The following is a 27,347-nucleotide window of genomic DNA, read 5'->3' on the forward strand; positions in this document are numbered from 1 at the left end:
GTCGCTATGGCAACGGCACGGCGTAGGTGGACCAACACAATAGGGACGTGCAAGGTAAACCCGGCAGCGAGCTGGCAGCGAGCGGGCAACCGAGCGGGCAAGCATCCATCCATCCATCCTTCCTTCCTTCCATCCATCCATCCATCCATCCATCCATCCATCCATCCATCCATCCATCCATCCATCCTTCCTCTGCCTGCTGCACACTGCTGGGGACCAGGGCCTGACCCCCGGCGGTTTTGGGGTGACCTCTACCCTCCATCAGGTGCCTCTGAACCCAGGGATGCGCATCCCTGCGGGCAAATCCCCGGGAAGCCCCACGCCAAGGGCGAGAGCAGGGCTGGATCCTCCACAGGGTCCCCGGGACCTCTGGGACCACCGTGTCCCCGGGGGGCTACGGCAGCCGCGTCCCCCCGCCTCGCGAGCCCTGCCACCCACCGCAGGGTCCCCGGGGGGGGGTCCCAGCACCGCGATGGGCGCTGCCCCCACCCTGCCCGGCGGAGGGGCAGGGGCAGAGGCAGAGGGCACCCGTGGATGCAGCCGCTGATGGAGACCAGCCTGCTCTTGTCACCGCTACCAGCCCTGCCGGGGCTGCACGAGCCGCGGGGACAGAAGAGCTGCCCTTCTCCCCGCTGCAGCTTTTTGGCATTTTCTCTCCCAACCCCGCTCAGCGCCAGCCCAGCGCCGTGACACGGGGGACTTATCACAAGGACCCCCCCAGGCCACCGGCAGAAGGAGCCGAATTTGGGTTAGGAACAGCAGGAAACTTTCGGCGGGGCAGGGATGGACGGACGCCTTCGCCTGGTCGTGTCCCCGTGTGCCGGAGAGGCAGGGACGCGCACACCCCTTCCCGGCTGGTGGCACCGATGGCAGCGCTGGCACCGTCCCCTGCCCCGTGGCGAGGAACGGGGCAGTGCTGGGAGCCCGAGAACAGCGAGGGGGGAGCACGCCGGGCGCATCCCCCCTGCCGCTGGGATGGAGTCGGATCCAATTCCTGACGGGCATCATCCACTGGGCATCCGGATTATACCAAGGGCTCGGTAATGCCGTCCCCAAGGCTGCCATCGCTGTCACCAACGCGGCCGTATTTATCACCCCCTTCTCAGGCACTTCAGGACCTGCCTCCTCCCCGCTCCGTGCACAGAGGAGAAGCGGGGTGACCCACAGACCCCCGTGTGACTCTCGGGGACCTGATTCCTGGACAAACCCTGGGCCGGGTCTCTTTTAATCAGCCAGGAATCGCTCCCAACGGGGGGAAAAATAAAAGAATCGATAGAGACAGCTCTGGCTGCAGCGGTGGGGACAGGGACACGCACGCTGGCTCATGTCACTCCCGCCAGCCAGGCACGCTCTCCGCCACCATTACAGCAGTTCGCCGCGGTTCACAACACGCTCCGGCTCCGAAGACCGGGATCAGACCCCGGGAAGGACAACGACGGCCCCCTCTTCTTCCCAATGATGCCCCAGCGGGTCCTGGTTCACTTCGGGCAGCCTTCGCAAGCCACCGTCGCCACCGGTTTCACAAAAGCAGAGTGTCCGGGTAACCCCCACCTGTGCGGGGGCACCCCCAGCCCAGCCGGGCACCCCCCGAGGGCAGGACGACGCCAACCTCACCCCAAAGCCCCCCCACGGGCACCTCTCCGTGTCCCCAGAGCCGCCGCCTCTCGGGGGGCTGCAGCGAGACGCTGCCGAGCCGCCCCTCCCGCCGTGGGGGTCCCGCTCCCCAAACGGGTTGGGGATGCGCCCCTGGGGGGGTTCCTCCCCGCGCCGGCAGGTTCCCCCCCCCCACCCCGGGAAGGATGCTCGGCCAAGCGAGCTGGAGGCAAGACAAGCCCCCTCATGGCGCAGGGATGCTGCATGCCCAGGCCACCATCTGCCCCTCTCCGGCTGCACCCCCACCCCGCAGCCCGAGGAGGGGGGGGGACAGGGGGGCAGCGTCCCCTGCAGAGGGCCGGGGACACGGGGCTGCCCTGGGAATACGGGGGGCTGCACTGTGGGGCTGGCCAGTGGGCACCGGGGGGGGGTGCAAGGTGAGTGTCGTCCCCCCCCCCGCAGCTGCAGCGCCGAAGGGCAACGCGGGGACAACGGCACCCACGAACAGCCACCCCCTCCCCGCCGCGACCCTGGGAGTGGGGGGAGACCCCAGGAAAGGGGAATGTAGGGGCGGAGGGAGGGAAACGGGGGGGGGCTGGGGGGAAACGGGGGACTGGGGGGAAAACGGGGGGGCTGGAGGGAAACGGGGGGGCCGAGCCCCGCGGCCAGGGGAAGGGCAGGATCGGGACAGCGGCTGGCGGCGGGGGACAGAGGGGGACCGGGATGCCGGGGTGGGGGACGGGGACGTTTGGGGAGGGGGATGCTGGGATGGTGTGGGGGGGGGGGGACACACGCGCGCATCAGGATACCTGGGGAAGGGGCGGTGGGGGGACCGCAACAGGGGTAGAGGAGGGCACGGCGACACCGGACCGGCGACCCCCCCCCCCCCGGAGGGACGAGCCCCACCGCCCCCCGCCCGCCCCCCCGGCCCCGGTACCTGCGGCAGGTGAGGCCGGCGCGGGGTGCGCAGCGGCGGCGAGCCCCGCTCGGCTCGGCTGGGCTCGGCGGGGCCCGGGGGGGGGCTCGGGGGGGGGGGGCGGGCGGGGCCGGGGCCGGGGCCGGTGCGCGCGGCGCGGAGCGGAGCCGCCACCTCCCGCCGCTGCGGCCGCCGCCGGCCCCGCGCGCGCGCCCGCCCCCCCCGCTCCACCTTCTGCCCGCCCCCCCCGCCACCAACCGGGGCGCGGTCGCCATGGCAACCCGCGACTCCTCCGGCCGCCGCGCCGCGCGGGGGCGCGCGCTCCCGGCGGGGGCGGGGCCGGGGCGGGGGGGGTGTCGGGGGGGGGAACGGGCGGGACAGGGGTGCGATGGGACGGGAGGGGACGGGGGCAAATGGGGGTGCGGTGGGACAGGGACGTGGGGCGGGGGGGGCAACTGGGGGTGCGATGGGGCAGAGGGGAACGGGGGGGGCAGGGGTGCGATGGAGCAGGGACGGGGGGGGAACTGGGGGTGCGGTGGGACGGGGGGGGGACAGGGAGAACTGGGGGTGCGATGGGACGGGGGGGGAAACTGGGGGTGCGACGGGGCAAGGACGTGGTGGGGGGAGCGGGGGGTGCGATGGGCCGGGGGGGGGACAGGGAGAACTGGGGGTGCGATGGGATGGGGGGGGAAACTGGGGGTGCGACGGGGCAAGGACGTGGTGGGGGGAGCGGGGGGTGCGATGGGCCGGGAGGGGGACAGGGGGAACTGGGGATGCAATGGCCAGGGACAGGGGGGGAACTGGGGGTACGGTGGGGCAGGGGGGGACGGGGAGAACTGGGGGTGCGACGGGGCAAGGACGTGGTGGGGGGAGCGGGGGGTGCGATGGGGCAGGGGGGTGGGGGGGAGCAAAAGATCAATGAGGTGCTGGGATGCAATGGGGCAAGGGGGGTGCGAGGGGTGCAATGGGGGCGGGGGTGGGTGCTGAGGGGGGGGGATTGGGGTGCAATGGGGCAGGGGTGGGTGCTGGGGGACAATGGGGACAGGGGGGTGCAGGGGGGGTGGGACGGGCAGCCCAGCCCCTCCAGGCCCAGCAGCTTTGCAGCCTTTGCCCCCCACCCTGGGTGCACCCTGGTGGGGGCAGAGAAGGTGGGGTGGGTGCATGCACACCCCCCCCCGCCATGCACACACCCCCCACCCCCCCAAATAAGCTGCTGCTGCAGCACAGGGGGCTGCTGGGCCCCCCCGACCAGCGCCATGGGGAAGGGCCGAGCACTATTCAGAAAAAAATCATGTAAAAAATTGCTCCCAGGTGGGAGAGTGGAACCCACCCCCCCCATCCCAGCCCCGCACTGCCCGCAGAGCCGGCCCCACGCACCCCCAGCCCCCAATTTCAGCCCCCACGGGGCAGCACCCCCCCGCTGCAGAGTGGGGAAGCAGCCAAGACACACACACACCCCCCCTTTATTCGGGGAAACTGAGGCACGAAGCCAGCTGCAGCAAACCAGCACCTCCCCAGCCTGCCTGCTCCCTGCCTGCACTCTGCCTGCTCCCAGCCTCCTCTCTGCCTACACCCCTGCCTGCAACCTGCCTGCAACCTGCCTGCTCCCTGCCTGCACCCCGCCTGCTCCCTGCCTGCAACCTGCCTGCTCCCTGCCTGCTCCTTGCCTGCACTCTGCCTGCTCCCAGCCTCCTCCCTGCCTACACCCCTGCCTGCAACCTGCCTGCTCCCTGCCTGCACCCCGCCTGCTCCCTGCCTGCAACCTGCCTGCTCCCTGCCTGCTCCTTGCCTGCACTCTGCCTGCTCCCAGCCTCCTCCCTGCCTACACCCCTGCCTGCAACCTGCCTGCTCCCTGCCTGCACCCTGCCTGCTCCCCACCTGCTCCTTGCCTGCACTCTGCCTGCTCCCTGCCTCCTCCCTGCCTACACCCCTTCCTGCACCCTGCCTGCTCCCTGCCTGCACCCCACCTGCTCCCTGCCTGCACCATGCCTGCTCCTTGCCTCCTCCCTGCCCGCTCCCTGCCTGCAGCCTGCCCATACCCCTGCCTGCTCCCTGCCTGCGGGACAGGTCCTGCCCTACACCCCCCGCGTCGATGCTGGGGTCCCCCCCCGGGGAGGCAGGAGCTTGGTGGGCGCCTCCACCCGCGCTGGCCGTGCCTTAGTTATTCCAGCGTCGGATTTACTCCGGGCAGCTGCAAATCCGCTGCCGCCACCGACAAGTTAACGCTCAGCTCCAGCCTTTCCTTTTTTTAAATTTTTTTTTTTTTTAAATTTTTTTTCCCCACCCCCGCGGCAGAACTGGACCGGCTTAAATCCCAGCTTTTATATACTTTTATTTCGACCCGAAAGAGGCATGTTCCTGCTCCGGCTCCGCCGCGGTGTTTAACCCCGCGCTGCAGCTCAGGAGCTGCGAGGCGCTGAGTAGACAGGGCTTAATTGCGGCCCAGCTGGCGCGGCCGCCTTTAACTGGTCACGGGCCGGGGAGGGTTCCTAATCCCTTATTTTCTGGGCTTTATCATTTTTCTGCATAAAAAAACGCGCGTTCCCGCTCGGTACGCACCCTCCGAGCCCCCCGCAGAAAAGTCCATCCGAAAGTAAAAATTAGGGAGAAACAAGGGCAAGGGGGTCACCCCCTTTGAACCATTATAGTGTTATTTTTCTAAATATTCCTAACTTTCTAAATGCTTGGTACAGGGCACCGGGGGCATGTCCCCAGCCGAACGGCGTCAGTGCACAGAGAGACGAGAACCGCGGCCGTGCCGTCCCCCTCCTGCCGGATTTACCCCCGCCTTGGGGCAGGATTTACCCCAAAAGCAGCCCCGCAGCGCCGTGCGCCGTCTCCTCCCCGCTCCCAGCCCGCTCGTGATTCCTAACGTTCCCGTTTAACGCGTTCTCCCATCTGGGTTTTAAATTAGCTGGCTGCCACCTCGGACTTCTCCGCGGGTTTGCCGGCAGTCTGTTGGGTGTTGGTACAATTATTTCCCTTTTTGGTTTGTGGTTTTTTTGTTGTTGGTTTTTCTTTTTCCCCCCCTTACTCTGTAATATATACACGCGATTAAAATTAATATCGCGCTCGCTTCCCGATTCCTATGCAGGAGTACAACGGGCGTTTTGCTGCAGGCGTCGCCAGGCTGAAAGGGATGTTGACATTTATGAAACGTTTCTATTCACCTCCGATTTTGTAAACTCTCTCGTATGTAATTCTTTTTTTTTTTTAAAAAAAAAAAAAAAAGACAAAAACCAACCAACCAAAAAAAAAAAAAACACCGAATCAAAAAAAAAACCCCAAGAAAATAGCGCAGCCTGTGATCCGAACTCCCTGCCAGGCTCCCCTAGAACAGCAAAGCCAGTTTCAAACGTTCCGGGCAAGCCGGGAGTGTTGGATCCCAATGTCATTTAAAGGTTGGCACCCGGGGTTTCCAGCGTTTCTCGTTTCAGTTTCTCCCCGTTATTATTGGCCGCCTGCAGGAAAAAATGACGGGGGGGAAAAGAAAAAAAAAAAAAGGAAAAAAACAAAGAAAGAGGGGGGAAAAAAATAGGATTTGGGTGGGTTTTTTTTTACTTTCCCCACCGGTTGCAAATAGGCGATGGCTGGGCTGGTGGCTGGAGCTGGGGGGGAGCGGAGCCCTGCCCCCCTCTGCCACCGAGCCCCAAAAAGCCGGGCTGGGTTTGACCGATGCCAACAGGTGCCCGAGAACCCCCCCAGTCCCAGCGGGCACCCGCGGCCCCGAGCGAGGGCGCTCAGAAATAAAGATGATAATTCCCGAATCCGAGATCATCTCCCTTTCCCCTCAAAACAAAATCCTCCCAAACTTATCAGACCCCGAGCCAAGATGAGCCGGGGTTTTTTTTAGAGCTGCTGCTTTAAAAAAAAAAAAAAAAAAAAGTCTTTAAATCATTACGATGATAATAATCATAAGGGAAAGATTCCTAGTTATTTACCGAGAAATATCACTCTGCGGCTGGAAATGTCACGGCTGCGTCTCGCGGGCGGCGGCGCCGAGGTGGGCCGTGCAGCGGCGGCGATGGCAAACCCCCACCAACAATTACCCCGTGGCCAGAACCGGGCTCAGCTGGTGCCCGTCACCGCCGCCGCGCGGGATGTGGCAGCATCCAGCTGGGATGGAGAGGGGCCGCAGAGCGGGGACCCCCCTGGTGCTCCCCGAGGGAGGGCGCGAGGCGGGCGGCAGCGCCGGGTCCCGCTGGTTTTCCTCCCAAAGCTGGATTTCTTTCCGCCACGCTGGGTCCGGGAGCCGTCGCCTCCGTCCCTCGGGGAGGCGTGTGGCTGGAGATGATACAGGATTTCTTCCCGGCCGCTTCCTCCAGCTGCTCCGCGCTCAAACCCCCCCCGACCCTGCACTGTCGTATAGAAGTGCTGGTTTGGGTGAGGATTTATTGCTGCCCCCATGGCATCGCTGGGGCATCGCTGGGGCATCGCTGGGGCATCGCTGGTACCCGGAAGAGGAGCGGTCTGGGCTCCCCAGCACCCCGGGGTGCTGCCTGGCCTGCGGGACACCCCTGGGATGGACATTGTCCCTGGGGACCCTCCAGCCCGGGGGCTCTGCTGCTTTCAGCAAGGGCGCCCAGACGTGTCACTGTCACTCACCCGTCCTGCTCCGAGGACCGGCTGGTCCCTGCGGGGGGAGGATTTGAGTCCCCGGGGAAGAGGGGACCCAGGGACATCCCCGCGTGGATGTGGGCACCGAACCCTGGTTGCCGCTCGCCCAACGCATCCCATCCCGCACCGCAGCACGTCCCAAGCCGTGGCCCCCCCAGCTCACCAGCATCCCCAGCACCTTGCCGGGGGGCAGATCTCTGCCCCCGGAGCTGCACCGACCCCCCTGGCTCAGAGACGTCCCCGTCCCCACACCAGTGCCACACAGGTCAGGGCTGGCTGCGGTTTTGCACCCATGTCCTCAGCTGGGGAGGGGTGTCCGGAACACAGCGGAGAGAGCACGGGGGGTCAGCAGCCGGGCTGGGATTTAAGCCGGTGCCCACAGCACCCACCTGCCCAAACGATAATGAACGCTAAATCCACACCCCCAGCGCTGCAGCAGGGACACCAGGGGACGGGCTGGCACAGGGACGTGAAATTGGGGTGAAACTTTGCCTGGGCAAACTATTTATTTAGCCCTTTTGTACCACGTGAGCTAAGGAGCTCCAGGGCCGGGGGGGGCTGCAGGGGCGCGGGGGGCCCGGGGGAGGTTTGCGGGGCCGCGCAGTGCCAGGCACACGGCAGGGTTTGCAGACACCAGCCCGCGAAATTGGGGTTTGCAGCCCAGCCAAAACCCACCGAGACCTGGGCTGGGTGTCACCCCCCCCGCGGGGCAAATACAGGTGCCAGCTGTCCCCCACGGCCATCACACCCACCCCCCCCAACGCTTCCTCCGCAGGGAGAAACATCCCTCTCCTCCCCGTGGCTGACGACAGCCAGCGGGATCGAAGCCACACATATGGCAGGGGAAACCTGCCTGGGACCCCCCCCTGCCCCAGTGCCAGGGAGAGAGGGGGGTGCTCCCCCCCAAGGCTGGGGGATGCTCTTCCTCAGACCTGGGGGGTGCTCCCCCCTGGGGGTGGAGGATGCTCTTCCTCAGACCTGGGGGGTGCTCCCCCCTGGGGGTGGAGGATGCTCTTCCTCAGACCTGGAGGGTGCTCCCCCCTGGGGGTGGAGGATGCTGCCCCCCCAGGGCTGGGGGATGCTCTTCCTCAGACCTAGAGGATGCTCCCCCCCAGGGTTGCAGCAAGCAGACAACCATTTCCCGCACCATCCAAGCCCCCACTGAGCCTCTTCTCCTGCGGAGATCCCCAAAGCCGAGATGGGGTCCCCATGTCCACCCCCTCCCCACCTTTACCCCGAGAAGACGCCCCTTACCTGGTCCCGCATGCGCTCCTGCTGCCCCCGGAGCGCCAGCGCGTGCTGCGGGTACTTGTTCTTCAGGTGGTCCATGAAGGCGTCCCGCTTGCGCTCCATCTCCGACTTCTGGAGGCCGGTGAGGGCCTCCAGGCTCTGGGCGGCGATGACGGTGTGCCGGCGCTCCGAGGTGTGCACCAGCCCTACGTTGGAGAAGCGCCGGGTGCCGTTGCCCAAGGTTCGGTATTCCCGCGGGTACTCGGCATCGTCCGCCGAGATCATGTGGGTGCTCGTCCTCTCGGGATCTGCACGGGGAAGGGGGAGAGCAGAGCGGGGTCAGGGCCGGCCCGGGGGCAGCCCCACTGCTGTGGGGCAGAGGTGGGGTGCTAAGATTCGGGGACAGGGAGAGGGTTTTAAGCTAGGAGTGACATGAGCCTAACGGGGAGCAGGGTCATCCCTTCAAGGGATACAACCGGCAGGTTGGTGGGTGCAGGGCTTGTCCCCCCGCGATGGCAGCGGTGTCCCCGCTCCTGGGCATGGGGCAGGAGATGGATGGGGCAGGGGGCAGCGGGGGGCACGGAGGGGCTGGGATGCCATTAGCAGGGGGCAGCGGGGGGCACAGAGGGGCTGGGATGCCACCGAGGCCACCATGTTCAGACCGAAACATGAACCAAACAGCGTTGGGTCACTAAAACGGCACAGACAAGACACAGGAGCCGGGCACCGCTCCGGGGCACAGACAGACGGGGGGACACGGACACACGGACAAACCAAAAAGAAAATGAAATGCCAGGCTGGGGGGAGGTTCGTGTCTGCGCTGTGCTGCTGCCCGCGGGGGCGGGCAGGACCCCCCCTTGCCCTGCCGGAGACCCCCGCCGCAGGGGACAGCCCCCCACCCGTGGGTCCCCCACCGCTCCCAGCCCGCGGGCACCAAACCCGGCACCGCCGCCGGCACTGCGGGGGTGCTCTGCCCCGGCCCAGCCTCTCCCAGCTCACCCCATCCCGGCTGGGCAGGGGGGGCGGGCAGGGGGTCACGCGTGCAGCGAGGCGAAAGGGACACGTCCCTCTGCTAATAATTCATTAGCCGCACGACGCGATTTTAATTTCCAGGGCAGTTGTGCCGAGCGCGCAGGACGCCAGCGGTAATGAATGCCTGGAAGTCCCCGCGCGCTGCCAGCGCCTGGCACCGCCGCGGTGGCTGCAGGACGGGGCCACCCCGCGGCCCCCAGCCCCTGCAGAGCAGCCCCGGGGCACCGGCCCCCAACCCAAAAAGCCACTTTTGAGGGTCTCCAGCCGCCTGAGCCCGTGTCACACAGCCCTGGGCTGGTCCCGGCCACCGTCACCGTGCCTGCGCTGAGCCCACGAGCCGTCTTTGCCACCACCAACTATTTTGGCAACCTGCATGTGTGTGTTGCAGGGAGTCACCACGTTAAGGCTTTCCTTTTTCGCTCGCTATTTAACCTTGATCCATTATTCATCTCCCTCCTTGTCCTTTTTTCCCCCCCTCCCTTCCTTCCCAAGCTCCTGTTAAGTAAATCATAGAGGGTTTTTCCTTTTCCCTTAATTATTTATCAGCCCAATGTATTAGCTTTATAACAACTGATTGTGTTATTAATGTAAGGCAGGGCTCCAGCGGGTGCTACAGACAGAACTCCTCTGCTCAAGGTCATACAAGGGATTTGCTACGAGCCAGGCGGGGACACGACGCTCTCAGTGGATGCCACGGGGCCATCCTCACCCGCCAAAGCTTCATCCCTCCTTTCCTCCTCCAAAAAACAACCGATCCAGCTCCCTCCACCCACAGCTCCATCCCCAGGCATGACCTTGGCCGGGGGACCGTCACCCAGAAGACGGTGGCAGGATGCGACAGAGAGCCGGAGCTCCCGGTCCCTCCCCACCTCGCCGTCAGCCGGGTCCGTGTGTCCCTGCACAAGGTGCGGAGCATCTGCCACGCGCCGAATACCCCGGGATGCCCCAGGAAAAGCGGCGCAGGGGAGATGTCAGAGGGGCCACCTCCGTCCTTCCGCTGGCAGAGGAGAAGGCAGCGTGGCGCGGGGCTGAGGGCATCGTCCCGGGGTCTCCGGGCACCACGGGCTGAGGAGCCTCTGCTGAACACCGGCACCGCTGGGCTGATAAGCGCAGATGGAGCGGTTTCTCCTGTACCGCCCTGCTGAGCCCCAGGAGCCGCCTTCCCACCCCCCCGGTCACCCAACAGCCCCCCACAACACGCGCCTCTCCCCGAGGGTTTGCTGCTACCGGGCAGAAAACCCCATCCTGCCCTTGGCTCAAGTGTTCGCGCTACGATGGCAAAGCAGCAGAGACGCGCTGGGGGGCCGCATCCAGCACCCGGCACCCATCCCAGCCCCAGCATGGGGTCCCTGGACGCATCCTTGGGGCTCCTAGCTCCAGGGTGGAGGAGGGGGGAGTGGGACCCCGAGCATCCCTCCGTGTGTCCCGTTCCCACAAAACCAGCCCCTCTGCAGCACTGGATCCTGAGTGCCGCCGGGACACTCAGTGTCCCATGGGAACAGCGAAGGCTGGAAAAGCTGGGTGACGGGGCAGCCCAAAAGCCCCTGTCCGCAGCAGTGACAGGGCTGGGAGGAAGGAGCTGCAGCTCCTCTCCCTCGCCGGGGAGAGCGGCAGCGAGGAGGCCTGAGCAGGAGGAAGGTGCTGGGATGGGGGCTCGGGGGGTGCGAGAGGGGCTGGCTCCCTGCAGCCGCCTCCCCGATGCCTCCCCAGCCCCGGGTTCAGCAGCCCTGGCTCCTTCCCACCCTCCTCCTCCTCCTCTCGCCGAGCTGTGCATCAGCATGCAGCTCCCCGCTCCCTAATTACATGCTCCGGGAGTGGAACGCGCCAGCTCGCTGTCTCTCTGCCGACTACTAAAAAGGATGAGTTGAAAAGCCCTGCACAATCTGCAGAGGGGTCAGAGCAAAGCCGGAGGCTGTCAGGGGCCCTTCCACCCCCACCCGTGCCGCATCCGCTCCCGCGTCCCTCGCCGGGCTCCAGAGCAAACGGGGAGAGGGGGAGGCAGCCCCAGCACCACGAACCCCATGATCCAGGAGCCCCACCAAGGCGAGGGGAGGAAAAGCCACCGCAGACACGCGTGTACCTGTCCCCACGTCACCCACCTTCTCCAGATCCCAGCCCGGAGCGGGCAGAGACCAGCTGATAAGGGAACAGCCAACGACTGGGGTACTGGGGCTCCCTCAGAAAGGGACCTTAAACCACCCAGGGTGGTTCTTCCCTGGCACTATGCATGGAAAGAGGGTGTTAATCCTTCCCTCCCGGCCTCACCCCAAGGGGGTGATTACATCCCGCCACCCGAAATCCCCCCACCGAGTTGTTTCTCTTCCTCCCATGCGGGGATGCCGCACGGATGCTGGGGCAGTGGTACCCACACCCGCTGCCAGCAGCGGCAGCAGCAGATCCCTGGTCAGAACTTCCCGGGGCCGCTTCCAAGTAGGTCACTGGGGTGGGAAAGCCGGTGGCTGGAGCCGGCCCAGGGTCCCCATCTCGGCACTGCCCCAGCCCAGCCAAGCAGGTGCCCCTCGGGGACGTGTCCCCCGCAGAGGGACCATGCCATCGCTTACCCGCAGGCGCAGGACGGCTTCCACGGCGGCCGGCAAACTGCTTCGGCGGGACGGGGCAGGCAGCCCCCGCGTCCCCCGGGGCTGAAGGCGGCTCCTTGGCCGGGCGCAGGGCTCCCACCGCAGCCAAAATCCCACGGTAAATCCTGGCAAGCCCCTCTCCGAGCGGCGGGGGGTTAAGGGAACGCGGGTCTCTTTGCCGATTCATCCATCCATCTGCCTCACCTGCCAGGGGTGTCACCCGCGCCGGGGCCGCAGCCCGGGCTCCTAGCAGGATGCGGCCATCGCCTGCTTCCCGGGGGATCGCCAGAGGCACCGGAGCCTGACTGCGCTTCGGGTGATGCTCTTCAGGAGCGGTGCTCTGCAGGCTGAGCAGCAGCTCTCCACCGGCTCCCGGCTCCCTCGCCGGGAGACAGGGGTGGGAGAAGCCCCCAAAAACCTGCCCCGCGAGAGCCACGCCAGGTCGGAGCGGCTGCAGGGTCGTCTGCACCGTCCCCTCCGATCCCCCCGTCAGCAGCTTGTCGGGGGTTTATCATAAAAGAGGATCTTTCAAACACAGTTTATTACTGCAGTTTCATAAATCTTCATGAGGCAGCAAGGCTCAGCCGGGCCGTGAAAGCGACGGCAGTTAGCGGAGCATGAAAAATCACCCGAGAAAGCAATTGTACAAAAAGGGGCCAGGGGAGGGGAAGGAGCGAGTACATCTGGGGAGAAAGGGCGGCGAAAGAATAGAAGCCCCTCGGAGCGATGCGGCTCCCCCGCAGCCGGCCATTAAAGGCAGCGGGAAGAGCGGGATGCGCTCGCCTTCTCCCGAAGGCTGCGGCTGCCGCGCTGCCCGCGCAGCGCCCGGGGAGGCTGCCCAGCGCCCACGGCCCCGCTCCGCACTAACCCCTTCCCTGCCACGCCGCTGCCAGGCCGGCGGGGTGGCGGGAGCGATGGAACGACGGCTGGGAAGGGCAGGGAATCCTTTTGGCCAGATTTGTGCCTATCGGGAAACCGGACCTCACAGATGGCGAGAAGAAGTCAGTGGCATAACCCTTATGGACATTTTTTATAATTTCGCTGAAAAACCCAAACTCTAAATTATTTTGTTATCTTAGAGGGGGTCAAGAGGGGTAAAAGCAAAATGCTGCCGTTGAGTCCCTGTCCCTGGCGCAGCCACGCTCTGTTTGTGCCCATTTCGGGATGGGGACACGGTGGTCAAGTGCCCTCTGGGACCCAGATCCCATCTCACCCCGCAACGGGGCCAGGAAACAGCCAAAAAGCAGCGGGAGCTGCACAGCTGCCCGCGTTCTCCTACCCAAGCCGTGCCCAGGAGCGGGGACAAGGCAGCCAACACGCCTTGTGTGGGGGGTACACAAACACCCTTCACCCACCCCACTGCCACGTGCCGAACGGGTCCAGCCATCGCCGGCGCTCTACGCAGCCAGATCTGCTCGTTTAAATCAAACTAGAGAGAAACGTGTCCCTGTTTCAGGCCGAGCCCGTGGCCTGCGGATGCTCCTGTCCTGTGGGGATGCCGGGAGCGGGACAGACCCAGGGTCCATCCCAGCACGTGTGAGTTGAGCGTCTGCGCGCCCTCCCCGCGCCTGGCAGAGCACCGGGCGAGCAAGAGAGGAATGAACGCTGACGGGCAGCTGGGCTGGAGCTTCCCTGCCATCCTCCTCCTCCTCCCGGGCTAGTGGAGACCCGGCGCCGAACCGCCTGGGAAACGCCAGGCGATGCCAAGGTCTCCCACGAAGGACCATTAACATCCGTCCTGGGACAAACCTCTCTCCCCGGGAGGTGGGGGATGCAGCTTTCCCACCTCCTGTCCCCATCCTCAAGGGTCCCTCCCCGCAGCACCAGGCTGCGGCTTACCCCGGGCGCAGCAGCGGGCTCCCCGCCGAGCCTTTCACTCCCAAATTCAAGCGGAACCAGGGAAAATAAAACACCACCCGCCGACCGTTTCATCGGGAACTTCCCGGCTGGGTTAGCGCAGACCCCACGGCCCCGCTCCATCGGCGCTGCCGCCAGGATGCTGCTTGGCTCCTGCAGGGGCACGGTGCCCGCACGCGGTGACAGTCCGGATGCGACCCTGCAGACCTGGCCCTGCCTGTCCCCAGCCGCTACGTGCCCTGGACGTTGCCTGCACCCCACTAGTGCCAGCCCCACCGGTGCCAGCGGAGCTGCACGGGGACGAGGAGCCGCTCTGAATCCGCGCAATGTGCTGGTTGCTGCCCGGTCGGAGCTCGGGGCAGCCCAGCTGGCATCTCTCCGCGACACTGCCCTGACAAGCAGCTCCTTTACTTTCGGAAGCAGCGAAACAACCGGCTAAATTCCCATGTCATTGTCAAAACCCAAACTGAAGGAGAAATCCCATCTGGCCATCCCTGCAAAAAGCAGCAGCTACTTCCCACCTCGCCGGGTGTTATCGCACCCACGCGTGCGCGTGGAAACGGGAGACGAGTTCACCTCCTGACTCCCCTGGACGGCAGCCGCAAGTGCGGGGCCAGCAGCTCACTTTGTGCTCAGGGTCAGGACCAGCATCCCCCTGCCCGGAGCCGCGTCCCCACATCCCTCCGACAAGCCCAGGGCACAGGAGCCAGGCTGGTCCCCGAGCTCTCACCCGGGGAAGGGGGACCCGACACCCCGAGGAGCTCCCCCAGCCTTGCCCACCTCAGCCGGCAGCTCCCCTGGGGGCTGATTTCGCAGGCAGGGCTCCCTGCCGCCGCGCTGCCTGTCCCCTGCCCGCTCGCAGCACCAGCATCCCACTGGAAAAGCCCCCCTCCTTCCTCTTCCTCCCACTGTCTCCTCGGCTCAGCATCTCCCCGGGATCGGCTGGGAGCCATCCCTACCCTCACCCAAACGCTTCCTCGCAGGAGGGCAGGGACGGGAGGGGACAGCACCGAGGCAGCCGTGTCCCCGCTCTCCCTCGCGCGGTGGCTGCGATGCTGAAGAGCAAGAGCCGGGTGGGGTGGGCTCTGCTGACAAGGCAATGGGGGGGTCTCTAAGGGGATAAGCCCTGTGCGACTGGCGACGGGGCAGGTAAGCGGGAATGTCACCGTCGCTCCACAGGCAGGACAGCATCCGAGTGAGGGTTTATCCCCACCTGTCCCGTTCCCCCCAGACACCCCGGCGGTGGGAAGCGTCGGTCCCCGCTGCGGTAGGAGGCAGAAAGTAGCTGCCCTCACTCAGGCAAGGGAAAATAAGGCTGGTGGAGGGTGAGACAGCGTGGGAAGGATGGCTCACAGCTGGGAGAGCCGGGGCAAATCCTTCCCCTGCCATCAGCTTCCTCCCCAACCTCTGGCAGGAGGCCGAAGCCAGCGGCATCCTCTGTGCACGGAGAGCATCCCGGCCCGGGGCAGGGCCTTCCCCGCCGGGGACCGGAGGAGAAAGGAGCCCCGCGTGCCCTGGCAAGAGGCCGCATCCTCAGCTGGCGGAGATGGCACAGTGACTGGGGAGATGCCAGCAGCTCGGGGACGCCGGATAAAAATAAAAGGAGAGGAGAGGATGGAAGGGACCAGGTTCTTCACGGCATAAACACAAGCCACATTGTGGTCTCCTCTCCCACCCACGCAGCGGCAACTGGGATGGGATTAGCCCAGGCGGCGCCAGCCAGGACCGAGCCTGGGAATCCCCCTTGGCCCAGGATGGGAGAGGGAAACTGAGGCACGGGTCTGGGGGAGGAAAGGCTCCGACATGAGTCGGGCTGTGGATGGGGATGCTGAGACACGAGGGGGTTGAACCCGGTGTCGGAGCAGGGGGAAAACACCAGGCAGAGCCACGTGCTGCCTTCGTGCCCGGCCCGGTGCCCCGGTTGCATCAGTATTTAGCGTCTCCCGAAAGGACCCGGTGTTTTCCCAGCATCTTGGCAGCGCCCGCTGACTCCCACCGCTGCCCTGCCACGGGCGAGCGCAGCGTCGGCCTCCCTGCGGGGCACGCATGGACGCGGGGCAGTGACTCACCCGCAGTCGTGCGGCGAAGCAGAGCCAAGTCTCCCTGCCAAGCCTGATCCCCCCGCCTCCGTGCTCCGCCCGGGGTGGGAGAATCCTTCGGGATGAGCCCAGGATCGCGCCAGGACCTGGGCCCCCAGAGCCCCCCATCACCTGCAAAGCTGCCGTCTCCATCTCCCCTTCTCCTGCAGGCAGGTGAATTCAGGCTGCTCTGAGAACCCCCCCTGCCCCGCGGGTCTCGCTTCCCGACGGAGGATCCCCAGCACCGACCAGTGCCACGGTTCAGAAAAGCCCCAAAGACGCATCCGCCCCCACCGCGCTCCTGCAAAGCCGGGTCCCGAGCACTCCCGCCTCCAGCTGCTCAAGCAAATTGCTCTGGAAATCAATTCCAATCTATCAGGCGTCAGGAAAGCGATAAACTGCCCCCTCAAGACACCAAATCGATGGTTCCTCTTAGCCCAGCGCAGAGGGAGGAGGTGGGGAGAGGGGCTGCGGGGGAGGGCAGGGAGCACGGGGGGGCGACGGGGGGACTGGGGTCCTGCTGCAAGCGAGAGCTGGGTCCAGCTGGGAAGGAAACAGCCCCAAAACCAGCTATTGATCCGGCAAAGGGTAGAGAAGATGTAGTTTACGTGCTGTGCAAAAGTGCTCTGGGTTGGATCAGTGGGAAAAGCTTGGGAGAGCGGCTGCCGGCCCCCGGGAGCTGGGGGGTCTCAGGCTCCAGCCTTCACCCGCAACCTGCGGCCGCACGCGTTTGCTCGTTTTGGGGCAGGACCTCATCTGAGCCCGGGGTCAGGGTCTGGATTCTTTCCTTATTCTCATCTTTACGCAAGCGGAGCAGGAGGGCAGAGGTATGGGGAGGTCACAGAGCCGGCCGGGGGCGAGGGGGGGCTGGCAGAGAGGAGGAGGAGGAGGAGGAGGGTGGGCTGGAGGGGACACACACCAAGATCAAAAAATCAATCCCCCACAGGACCATTTCTTCCTGTAGCGAGACACCGAGGGAAGTCGCTAAACAGAGCAAGGCCACCGCGATCGCATCCAGGACAGGAGAGATGCGGAGGAGCGGCCGGTCCGGCACCGGCGGGGGGGGTGTCTGCGTGGGCAGGACCCTCCAGCCCAGCCCGTGGCCACGGGCAACTGCGAGATGGGAGCCAAGAGCCGGGCACGAGGCCCCTGGGGACGGCCACCAGGGATGCACGCCGGCATCACCGCACCATTGGAAACACGGGCAAGCTTTGGCTTCGGAGAGCTCGCCATGAAGGGCAGGGGCGAAAGGCAACAAGTCGACGGAGAGGACGGCTGAAGGATGAAAGAAAAGCTCTGCCGCGCGGGGGGAGAGCGATGGGGCAGAGCGGGCGACGGCCCTGCCCGCACGCAGCGATGCGCCGCGCCGGCACTGCTCTGCTGCTAAATGCATCGGGTGCAATTTTCCAAGCAAGCGGAATGGAATGGCTTCCCCTCCCTCATCTCCTGCCATGCCATTAGCGCAGCCACGCTCGCCGCTCGCTCGCTCGCCGCCGGGAGGCCGGAGCCGCCTGACGAGGAGCTTCGACTACGCGCCGCACCTCATCAAACGCAAATTCATCTGAAAGAGCATGGCGGGGCCGTGGCGGGGGAACCACCTCCCCAGCATCCCTGCCGGGAGCGGGGCTCGCGAGGGAAGAATTCAAGCCAAAGCCATGGCTTTTCCAGCCCTTGCCCTGCAGCCTGGGATTACGGCCGCCGGCGCTGGCGTCAACAAAGAGCTCGGCTCCATGAGAAAGCTCCCGGAAGGGGGATTTTCCCTGGCTTGGCATGGCGGGGGCCGTGGCCGTGGGGATTTTCCCTGGCTTGGCGTGGCGGGGGCCCGCGGCGATGCCGGCTGCGGCAGGGAGAGCCGCGCTCAGCCCGGCACAACACTTGGCCCGTCTCCGCCTTGGCACAGGGGGAACCAACTCTTTCGAAGACTTGGCTCCCGCCGCCATCGCGACGTGCTTGGACGCACAGCCCGGAGCTCAGCGGGGCCGGCCACAGCACTGAGCCCTGCTCCCACAGCCCCCCCCGCCCCGGCAGGAGCTGGGGGGGGCATCACCCTTTTGGGTGACTCCTGCCAGGAGATGGGGTGATGCTACACTCCAGCAGCTCCAGGGGAGAGGCTGGAAGAAGGCGGTTCGGTGTTACAGAGGGGCTCGGGAGCCCAGGAACACTCCCAGCGGGGTGCGGAGAACAGACCCTATTTATAAGCACCAGGTAGCACGTAGGTGGTTGGTCACAGCCCGCTGCGCCAGCCTGGTTAGTCACAGCTAGTTAAAAATCAAAAATGATGGGGGAAAAAAAAAAAAATTGCTCAGATCCATGTCCAAATGCTCTTAGACGCAGGGAAGCGCACTCACGATTTGAAAACGTGGGGTAAGATCCAGCCGGGCTTTGCCGTCAGCCCCACCAGGGACCCTGGCGCAGGGATGCTGCTGGGATGTGTCCCCCCAGCCACCTGCAGGGCGTGAGGACACCAAGGTCCCCAGCCCACCGCATCCCCCGATACAGCCCACCGCATCCCCCGATACGTGCCACCTCGGTGGTGCCCCGTGTCCTGCTGCGGGTGGCGCCAGGACAAGGCCACCGCACCGTCCCCGCAGGCAGATGCCATCCCTCCCGTCCCTGCCGGCGCTGGGCAAACCCTGCCGCTGCCCATCCCAAGTCCCGGCGGGGCCCGTCGGAGGGAGAACCGCGGCCCCTCCAACGCCACAGCCCTTCCACCAGCGCCAGGCGGAAGCTTTCCCGGCAGCGAGGTTTATTCAAGCAAAAGGAGGGCAGCGGCAGCAGCTGCCTGCAGCCCTGCCTGCCTCCTCCCACCAGCGCCGGGCACCCAGCGCACCCCGTGCCATTGCCACCTGATGGGGCCGGCACCGTCCCCGAGGGGCCACCATCACCCGCTGCCTCCGGAACCCGCGTCCCCCTCCGTGCGTCCGTCCCGTCCCCCCTCCCCACCAAAGTCCATACCCACGAGCAACGGAGTCAGCCGGTAGCCCCCGGGCTCGGGGGGTCTCTCCTGCTCCCGCAGCCTCGGCACGGCTCGGGGGGAAGCGCCAAAGGGATGCTTTGCCCAGCGAGGAAGCATGGTGGCACCCAGGCAGCCGAGAGGAACCCGGAGACGGCTCGGAGCACGGCTCCAAAAATCTGTGCGACAAACACATGCATCTTATCGCATATGTTTAAGCCAAATGAAATATGGTTTTACTAATCGCTTGGCATTTAAAGCAACACGCCGTCTCTGTCAAGTTAAATCTAAGGAGACGTATCGAGTTGCATTAGCTGTTTATGTTAATTAAATACAGAAGCGGTTCATTATCAAACATGTATGCAGCGGAAGCGAGCAGCGAGGTGGATTGTTACCGACCTTATTGCGCGGCGCCGACCTCGGGCGCAGCACTCGGTGGGCGCTCAGCCGTTGCGGCGACTGCCGCCTTACATCCAGAGCCCGGTCCTGCGCGCGGGGAAGCAGAGCCGGAGCGACGCCGGATGGATGCGGGAGCTCCCGAGCCGCCGGTCTGCCACCACCCGGCTCCCGTCGCCCGTCGGTCCCCGCTCCTGTCCCCGCGCTAGCGAGGGGCGCACGGCCGGCGGGCGGGCGGCGGGGCTGTCTCCATGGCTGACAGTCGCTGCCCCACTTTCGCTGCCAGCGGCCATCGCATCCTCCCGGCTCCAAGCCAGCACTTTTGCTCACATCCTTTCTTTCCCTACCCCGGCAACTTTCCCCCCCCCGACACACACACCCGCTTTTATTCCTGCGCTCCGTGCGGACGTCTGTCTCTCTTGCTCTCTTTTCTGGCTCAGGCGTTTCAGAGCTCCCCGTGGGTCTCTGGGTATTTTTTTTTTATTTTTTTTATTTTTTTTTTTCCCCTTCCTCTTGAAATGTCACTGTGCCCCCTCAAACACATCACATGGGCTGGGAGCCAGGAGCCGGTGCACAGCCGTGCACAGCCGCCAGCAGATTGCCGCGCTGTCCCCTCCCTGCCCTGCCAACGCAGGGTCCCTCCGGCGGCGTGCCACGGGCTGCCGGCGCCGCTCGCGGAGCCCTTCTCACACTCCCAACCCGGCCCCGGGTTCAAGGCTGGCGGGTGGACATCCACAGGGGACCAGGGCTGCTCGGCGCTGGGGACGCAAGAGCCTGTTTGCCTCCCCGGTGCCCCCGAGCTGCCCACCGAGCAAAGGTCTTGTCCCCAGGACACGATGCTGGATGCGGCCCTTGGCTGCGCTGAGGCAGGGTGGGGGGTCTTGTACGGGTCGGAGTGACCCTTCCCAAACTGCCCAGAACCCCCCTGGTCCCATCAGGGGATGAGTTACCCCAAAGCGGGGAGGAAGAGGCAGTGAGGACCTGAGAGACGCCGGAGGCACAAGCCAGCTCCTCTTGGCCCACCCAAGCTAATGAAGACCATCGCTGTGCCTGCGTTTCGGGGGGTGTTTGCCTGCCTCTTCCCCCAGGGTCCTGGAGGAGATGCCAGCCCGGCCGCAGGCACCCCAAAACTCAGCCCTACCCCAACCCAGTGCAGTCCTGCAGGTCCATCACCCCCCAGCACAGCCCTGACCTCCCCTGCCAGGACCAGCTGCCACCGAGCAGCACCCAAATGGTGATGAAATGCAATTAAAAGCAAACCCCAGCAGCCCCCCAGGCAGTGGCAGTGTCAGTGTCAGCAGCACCCCAAAACCGCCCCCCCACACGCCGTCGGGGACGCTTGCCCCCTGGCATCCAGTCACAATTAGGGGAGAGCCAAGAGCTGCATTTCTACCCGCTAAAATTATTAAACATCCAGCTGAACGCACGGCGGCCCCAGCATCGCTCTGAGAAACCCGATTTGCCCGGATCTAAAAACCCACCAAAGGGCACTTTGCTGATCAGCTGGATGGAAGCCAATTAAACCGCCTCGCTGGGAGGAAAACAGCTCACCTGCTCGGGAGACGGCGCTCCGCTGCCTGCACCGGGACTGTCTCCCGCCGCCCGTGGCAGAGCAAACCCCAGCCAACAGCTCAGGACGGCGCGTGCTCTGCCCGGCTCCGTACAGCCCCCCCTGCCTCGCTCCTGCCCACCTTTCCAGGGTCTCTCCCCTCTTTTCCGGCGCTTTGCAAACTCGCCCCTTTTCCCTCCGTCCCCCATTCCCGGTGTTTCTCCCCGACTAGCCTGCCCTGCTCGCTGTGGCATCCTAAAGGTTACCTCATGGACTTCCAACCACTCAAGGCTTGGACGGGGCTGTAGAGCCTGGGAAACCTCACACGGAAGACCCGCAGGTAGGCTTTATCCCCATTGTGCAGGTGGGGAAACCGAGGCATAGATGGAGGGGGCGCATGGGAGCGGTCCCAGCGCAGAGCCCAGCGGTGGCAGGGCAAGAAGGGGGAGACTGGGGAGCGCTGAGCTCCCGGCTGGAGCCCTTCCAGGCTCTCCAACAGCCGCAGCCGTGAGTCACGGCTGGCACAGGCAGGATGCGTCGCACGCTCTGCCATGACGACCCCCGAGCAAACCCTGCTCCTCTTTGCGGAGCACTTCTGGAGGGTGCCGAGCGAGGAGGCTGGGCTGGCTCCCACATGCATGGGGGGGGCTTCTTCCCCTCCCTCCCTTAGTCTGGGGCCAAGGGCATCTCTCCCCCCGCACCTCTATTGTCTGTGTTATCTGCAGCCCGCGTGTTATTTGTATTGGCACACCGGCCGTGCTCGCTGTGCCGGGCCAGCGCCGCGGGGAGAAGGCAGGACTTGCTCCAAAGAGCTTTGAGTTAATACGGGCCGTGCAGATGGGAGGTGTGAGGCGAGGAGACGTGACCGAGGGCGAACGGGGGGTCCGTGGCAGGGCTGGGAAGCTCGCCCAGCACCCAGAGCGGCGGGGAGGTGCCCCGTGCTCCCCATGGCAGGGACAGCACGGGGCCGCCAGAGCTGAAGCTGGAGGTCTGGGGGCACGAGGAGCGTATAGCGACGGGAGGGTGCTACGCTGGAAAAGCAAACACGATTACTGCAGGCAGCAAGGATTAATTGTCCTTCCTGCTGATCCCTGAAACCTGGCTCCCTCCCGCCGTCCTGCTGCAGGGAGGGCCAGAGGATGGGGTGACCTTTTAATTCTGATTGCTCTGCCGATGAGAAGTAAATAAGCATTATTGCAGTTCAAAAGCCGCTCAGAAGGGCCTGCCCGCAGATCTGTCACTGTCGCCCATCCATCGCGCCGATGGTCCCCGCGCCCCTGGGCAGCGGAGCAGCGCCATCCCCCATCTCACAGGCGGGGAGCTGAGCGGCCGCAGGACGGGGACAGGAGCTGAGGGTCGCACCCAGTTTATCCCAGGACCTTCCCACCACCTCCCTCACCGCAAGGACCAGGCACCATCCCAGGTCCCACCAGCGTCACCAGCGCCTGGCACTGCTGCACCAACACCCCGGGGACGGTCCCCAGGAGGGTCCTGCTGTCACCGTGGGAAGGGGCACCGTCGCCTGCACCCTGAAAGCCCAGCTAGACTTGCTCAGTGACGGAGGCAAACGCCTGGTTTTTAAATCCAAAGGTAGATCTTCCCACTTCGGGGCTTTCCAAGGCTGTGGCCTCTCCGCCGCGCCAACGTGAGCTGGCAGGGCGGTGGCAAGAGCCACTCGTGCAGGCAAAAAGCCCGTTGCTTGGCGCCACCTCGCCCTCGCCAGGGCCGGGATCGGCCGCGTGTCAGCGAGGCAGTGCCCAGCGAGAGGCTGGTAAAAGCAGCTGACACGGCGGGGTGAGACGTCTGCATTTACACCTGCAAACGCCAGACACGGGTTTGCTCTCAGCAGCTTCCCGAGGAGCTGTTTCCAGGCAGCGCCGGCACCTCAAGTGCCTGCGAGGGAGAAGGATGCCCGATGCCCTGCTCCGTGTCCCCTCTCTGCTTCTGGTGCCAGCTCCGGGCACGCTCCGATTCCTCCGCACCATCTCCCCTCGCTCCTATTTAATCTGTAAGCTCTTCAGGGACACGATTTGCTTCTCACAATGCCCGCGTACAGCCCCTAGCACGACGAAGCCCCCGCTCTGCCCCGGCGCCGCTCGCGGCGGTTGCGATGCGAACAGTAGGACAGTCATCGGGGGGGGAAAACAGCCGCCTTCCCCCCGCGCCGGGGCAGACAGCGCGGCTTTGTGTCAGCTCACGACGGGGCTCGGCACACGCAGTCTATACAGCCATATTCACGCATGCGGTGCCCGAACGCGCCGCGCACAGTAGGGCTATTGTGCACCGGTCCAACGACAAGATACCGGGCACTGACCGAGCGCTGCGCTCCTGGGGCGGGAGAGGATGCTCAGGAGCCGGCAGCGATGCCGAGCTTTAGCGCTGGAGGAGGAGGAGCGGGGACCTTCCACGTCAAGCAGCCGAGGATGCTCGGAGAGGCAGAGAAGAGTTAACCGGGAGCGGAGTGACACTGAAGGTCTTGCAAAAGAAAAGGAAAAAAAAACAAAACCAAACAAAAAACCCCAACCGTGCTGCAGGCAGTTTGATCCGCCCCCAGGGTCAGTGCTCAGCGTCCCCTGCGTGCCCTGTGCCGGGCTGAGGGAGCCAGGTCCAGCCCATGTGGAGGGACCTCCGTTCCCAGCGGCTGGGGAGAACGAGGTGCTGGATTTGAGCTTTTCCCGCAGCAGCCAGTCTGTCCGTCCTCGAGAGCGTGGATGCAGACGGACAGACAGCCTTCCCCTGCTCACACACCGGTATTTGGGGCACCAGGCGGCCGGAGGAGCCTCCGCTAACGGCACTCACCCCAGCGCAACGCTGAGCCGGGTTGGCGGAAATCTGATGGGAAATCAGCGTCTCATGGGGCAAACGCTTTCCCGTGCTCGAATCCCCCTCCCCACACGGCAATGGCCGGTACCGGGCCAGAAACGGCCACGACAGGACACGAGCTCTGCCTCAAACCCTGTGGCGCTGGGGGCTGGGACTACAGATCTGCTTGGATCAGACCTTGTCCCCGTTCTCGGGGTGTCACAAGCAGGAAAACCCCCCCGCCCGGGCATGACGGAGCACCAGCCTCAGGGCAGCCTAGAGCCGGGTGGACAGAAAGGCCTTTTCCATCCGAGAGGCTGGCGTTCGCACCGAACCGGCGGACGTAGCGTATCTGCTGCTATCACAAACAGGGAGGAAGCCAGATAAGGCAAAAAAAAAAAAGAAAAAAAAAAAAAAAAAGAGAGAAAAAAAAAATCCATTGGAGACTTTTTGACATCACTCGGCTAAACGCATTTCACAGTTGGAGGGTCAGGGAGTGTAATTTCTTATTAAACTCCACCAACGGATGGTTGATAAGTTCGAGAGTAATAAAAAAGAAAAAAAAAAAGCTCCTTAAACCCCAGCAAGAACCCGGAGGTGTCGAGGCAGCTCCGAAGACGGCTCATCCTCCTCGGGGGGAGCGAAGGGAACAGATCCGCAGGAGAGAAACGGGGGCCACGTGGCCGCTTCGCCTGCCCAGGCTGGCGGCAACATCTGCCGAGGCTGGCATCGCTCGGCAGCGCTGGCAGCACCCGCCGCGGATCCCAGCCGGGACCTGCCAAGCGGTGGCAGGTGGAGCCTAGGGGAGGATTTGGCACCGGCGGGGCCCCCACCGCACGCTCCCCTCCCCGTCCCCGCCAGCCTCCCACGGGCACCGGTGCCACCGCGCATCGGGGCTGGGCTCCGCTCGCAGCCCAAGCTGTTCCCGCGGCCGCCCCGGCACCCGCTGGGCCAGTCGATGGGGCTGGGACTTCGGTCCCCAGCTGGCGAAGAAGCCAAAACCCGCCTGGGGAAGCGGCAAGCGAGAATTTGTTCCCCGAACGGCACAACCCGAGCTGCCGCAGCAACACCTCCCGGGCCAGGCTGGCGCCCGCAGCACCCGGCTCCCACCCGGCGCCGTGGCACCGCACCAAGTCCTTCTGCGCCCGCCGAGCTCCGGCACCCCCCTCCCTTTGCTCGCTTGCGGAGCACAGATGCAGCAAATCCCACTCCCCGCGACAGGATTCGGAGCTGAGCCTTGTCCCAGCCCAAGCCGAGGGGGGGGTTACGGGAGATGTGCCCGGTTCTGCATTAAAATAGCCGCCACCCTGAAACACGGAAAGGGAAGGAACACGCGGCAGGACCAGTTGCGGCAGCAGTTGATGCGGGTCCAGGTCTTGGTCCAGGTCCCTGGAAGGAGCTTTTAATTTTAGCTCTGCAGAGAGAAAGCGATCCCCTGCGCGGTGAAAGCCTCGCCGAGGGCAGCGCTGGGTCTCGGGGGGCCACACGCTGCCTCCTCCCCGGCGCTTCGGGAGGGGGAGGTTGCCCAAGTGCCACGGATGAGGTTCACGACTCCTAAAAACCTTTTGGCACTGACCAGCCGGGCCGCTGCCAAACCATTCGCCTCGTGTGCTTTGGGGTAAACCTGCAGGGTGGGGTAAATCAGGGTGGGGGCACCAACTCCCGGGAGCTGCACCCATCCAGACAAGCCGACGATGCTGGTGCTGCTCAACCACCTGGGGACACAGCCCTCTCCGGGACAGCCGTCACCTGGCTTAAACCCAGAGGAAAGATATAGGATTTTTATGTTTTTTTAACAATTACTTTGCAGGGTAGAGAACCGCCCCCCCCCCAAAGCGAGCATCCCTGGCACAGGGGCTTGTCGACCCCAGGGCTGCCCGCACATTTTGGCAGCTCCCGTCTTGTCATCCCATGGCAGCGTCACGTCCCCGACACCCCCGCGCCGGGGGTCCCCCATCACCTGGGGACCGCCGCTCCCCGGTCGATCTCCCTTTAAAGCAGGCCCCGGTTTACTCTGATTTAAATCAAAGCGCTGTTAGCTACAGTGCTATTACCACTGCTGAAAACGGTAACTAAATGGCATTTCCCCACCGCTCCATTTATATTTCTGTGCTCTTTACCCGTTTGTAAACTGCAGGAGGGAACAATTTAAGGCATCTGAGTGAAATGCTTAAATTAACAATTTACAAATAGCTTAATTGAGGTCCTGGTCTCTCTCTTCCTGAGCAGAAGCTGCTAAATGATTCTGAATCATTCCCTTTTATTGGTTCTTGTGCTGTGAATTACAGGCCCTGGACTACGATAAAGGCTTTAATACCTTGGCGCAGGCTGGGGGTACCCGTCACACCGCACACGGCTGGCGACAGGCGGCCAGAGCCACGGACGGGAGCTGAGAAACCAGAAACGGCGGCGAGAAACGGGCGAGCGACACGGGAGCCGAGGGCGGTCGATAGAGCTGCCTGGAGCCGAGGGATGCTCGGGGGCGCGCAGCCATCCCGGGAGCTTTCCGTGGCTCCGAAGGAGGGGCCGAGGCCCAGGCGGCCTCCAGGGCCCACCACGGTGGGGAATTGGGAGGGTTCGTGGGTGAAATAGCCGGTTGAACGCAACAGCCCCTTCCCCAGCAGCGGCCTCGAGCCCTCCCGCCACCGCCGCAGCCCCTGGGCACAGGGCTGCATCCCGCTCCTCGCCCATCCTTCCCATTGGGATTGGAGCGGCCGCAGGATGATGATGGGGGGGGGGGGGTTGGATCTGCTCTGCCCGCAGCCTCGCACTTGTTAAACCTCTCGCTGGCAGCCAAGGACACTCACGTCTGCATCAAACTACTCAGCTCCCAGTCTAATTCTGGCACATCAGACAGTAATTATAGGTACATCGCGGGCGCTGACAAGTCTGGAGCTCGTCAGCCTGGTACCTGTCAGCGCAGCGCTGCAGACGCCCCGCGGGGAGCCCAGAGGGGCTGCGTCCTCTCACGGCTCTATTTCGGGGATCACTCTGCACTGCCGGGCCCCCCGGCGCCCCCCGTTACACCGGGGCTCATCCCACCGCCACCAGCCCCGTCCCCCTACAGGTGCTGTTCGGAAAGCGGGGGGCTCCGTCCCCCATGAGCTCCAGACCGGGCTCAGGAGGCTGCTCCCGCATCTGCCGGGTTTGACACCGGGATTTCACCGGCACCGGGTGAGGAACAGGCACCTGCCGCCCGCCCCCCGCAGAGGCTGCCCACGGACCACGCACTCATCCTGGCGACGCCACCCGGCCGCGGGTGCCAGACCTTCGCCTGGTGTAAATCACCGCGGCTCCGCTTACTGCGGCCGATCAGCCCCGATTTACACCAGGGGAGGGTATCGGCGCGTCTAGTTCCATTGCATATTTTTAATAAAGCAGGCAAGAAACCAGAGGGGAGAACGTCCCCGGCTGCCGGCGAGCCCGAGCTGTGGCCACGAGGCAACGATGGGCAAGAGCTGACAAAGCTCCAGCCCAGGAGCAGCCCGCGGTTGGGAAGCTCAAACAGCGCCAGCGAGGAAGACGAGGAGGAGGAGGCAGGCTGGCTCTTTGCTGATTTTAAAAGGGGGGGGAGGCAGATGCGCATGGGGGGTGAAGCAATAATGTTAATTAAAAGGTAAGTGACTGCACTGAAAATTGTCTTGAAGCACGGAGATATTAAAAAGCCGTTGACTCTGTGAATTATTCCTCCCCGGGCTGCCTGACAGGGAGAAGTATTTCGGCGGCAGGTTCAGCATCCTGACCT

At 64.6% G+C, this 27,347-nt stretch overlaps 1 protein-coding gene across 10 annotated transcripts in view; it reads right to left on the bottom strand.

Annotated features, from left to right (window-relative positions):
• The window catches only part of SRCIN1 (SRC kinase signaling inhibitor 1), an 83,263-nt gene that overhangs the window by 42,194 nt on the left and 13,722 nt on the right, over window positions 1–27,347 (bottom strand). For 4 of the 10 annotated variants that reach the window (XM_063354649.1, XM_063354651.1, XM_063354653.1 and 1 more), the window contains one exon: window positions 8,381–8,664. In XM_063354649.1, coding sequence (XP_063210719.1) covers window positions 8,381–8,664 — 284 coding nt within the window. Of the gene's footprint in view, window positions 1–8,380; window positions 8,665–11,949; window positions 12,440–18,857; window positions 19,035–19,254; window positions 19,609–27,347 lie in introns of those variants that run through there. The other 6 variants (XM_063354647.1, XM_063354655.1, XM_063354656.1 and 3 more) reach the window with 3 other exon arrangements.

This window comes from Chroicocephalus ridibundus, chromosome 17 (assembly GCF_963924245.1).
Source record: "Chroicocephalus ridibundus chromosome 17, bChrRid1.1, whole genome shotgun sequence".
Taxonomy (NCBI): Eukaryota; Metazoa; Chordata; class Aves; order Charadriiformes; family Laridae; genus Chroicocephalus; species Chroicocephalus ridibundus.